Source organism: Morchella importuna (assembly GCF_003444635.1).
Source record: "Morchella importuna strain M04M26 chromosome Unknown Morimp01GS006, whole genome shotgun sequence".
Classification (NCBI taxonomy): Eukaryota; Fungi; Ascomycota; class Pezizomycetes; order Pezizales; family Morchellaceae; genus Morchella; species Morchella importuna.
The window spans coordinates 681,285-682,757 of NW_025763403.1; the positions used below are offsets into that span (position 1 = coordinate 681,285).

Here is a 1,473-nt window from a genome sequence, read left to right on the forward strand (position 1 = left end):
TTCGGCGTTGTCGGAGGTTTCTTCTTCGTCTTCTTCAGCCTCAGCTACGCTTCCTGATGCTTGTGGTGCCGTGGTGGGTACAGTAGTGGTGGTTGTCAACACGGGACGCTTGCTCGAACCATTGACCAAGTTCCACAGATCGTGAACTTTCAACATGCGGGTAGCAAGGTCCCTCCATACAGTGTAATGGCCTTGACCATCCAGCTTGCATGGGAGTGCGGGAATTTTGATGCTCCTCTCAGACATGATTGAAAGTGAAACGAGAAAGTGTACTTTGTGGTAAAAATGGTGAAGAGTGTATGAGCGTGAGTGGTCTCCGGGCTCATAACCTAGAGAAAGTATGTAGGAGAAGTAAAGTGATTGATCGTATTATTGTTCTAGCTAAGGGGGAATGCCCCGTATTTATACTAATGAAAGGTAGTACAAAAGAAATACAATGAGTCATGGACGTGTGAGTAATAGAATGACTAATAGGAAAGTGAGTCATACGCCGATGACAAATACTATAATGAAATGATGAGAATCTTCCAGAACTATGAAACGTGCCGAGCGCCCTATTTCAAGAGAGGCGTATCCTTTGGGGGGGATCCTGCAGCTTTTCCGTTCCTTTTCCCGCGTTTTCTTTGCGGTCTGGTTTGTTGTCCAGGTGGGGTTACCGCCGATCTGGCGGCGTTGGCGTAGGAGAGGGGCATGGGGTTAGGGGGGGCAGGGTGGGGGGTGGCAGTGGTTGTTCTTAGGATTGGGGGGGGAGCGGGGGGGGCGGGGCAATGCGGAGTTGGGAGTTGATGCTGTCGAGATGGTTGAGGATGCGGGGGTCAGGAGAGCGTTGGTGGCGGCGGACCTCTTCTTGGAGGTCTTCGTGGTCCTGCTGGAGGGAGGCGATATCGCCTATCATGGTCGCGTTTTGTTTGGCGATGCTGCACAGGAGGGTGATGACGAGTCTGGTTTCGTCTGAGGTGTTTGAGTTGGCCAGGATGGCGATGGTGAGGGCGGAGAGGGCAGTATTGTTGGCTACGCCTACAAGATCTTGGTCGAGGTTGCCAATACCAAGGGCGTCCAGGGCCTTGGTCATGTCAGGGGTGGGGCTTGGCATTTTGAAGCCTGAGTTTTTACAGAGTTTTGGTGGGGAATGTTGGTTGCCACGCAAGGTTTTGGGGGTTATTTTCGAAAAATGAGCGTGTCTACAACCTAGCGTGGGCTTGAATTATACGTATGCGCTATATATAGTTGAGGAGGCTGCTTTCATTCTGTAGGAAGAATCTTGTGGCTCAACTTATTGCAGCTTGGGCTCCTCGGAATTTGAGCGCTTAATTCTGGCATACGTGAATACACTCCGGGTGGAAAGTTGACGCCTGCGCGCGGTGTTATCCCTTCGTTCGTGCCCGGTTCCCACACCGTTGATTTCCAAATATTAACTGCTACACGGCCGGAGTAGATCGATATCCCCTAGGAGTGGAAATATCTATCGAAAAG

The 1,473-nt window shown here is 51.0% G+C and overlaps 1 protein-coding gene across 1 annotated transcript; it reads right to left on the reverse strand.

The window, feature by feature from the left end:
* Positions 1–733: 733 nt before the first annotated feature.
* Positions 734–1,093, reverse strand: LAJ45_03017 (uncharacterized protein; the record flags this gene model as incomplete). Its single annotated transcript, XM_046112607.1, has 1 exon — positions 734–1,093. One exon carries the CDS (start codon positions 1,091–1,093, stop codon positions 734–736), a length of 360 nt encoding a protein of 119 aa, XP_045974096.1.
* Between the last annotated feature and the right edge of the window lie 380 nt (positions 1,094–1,473).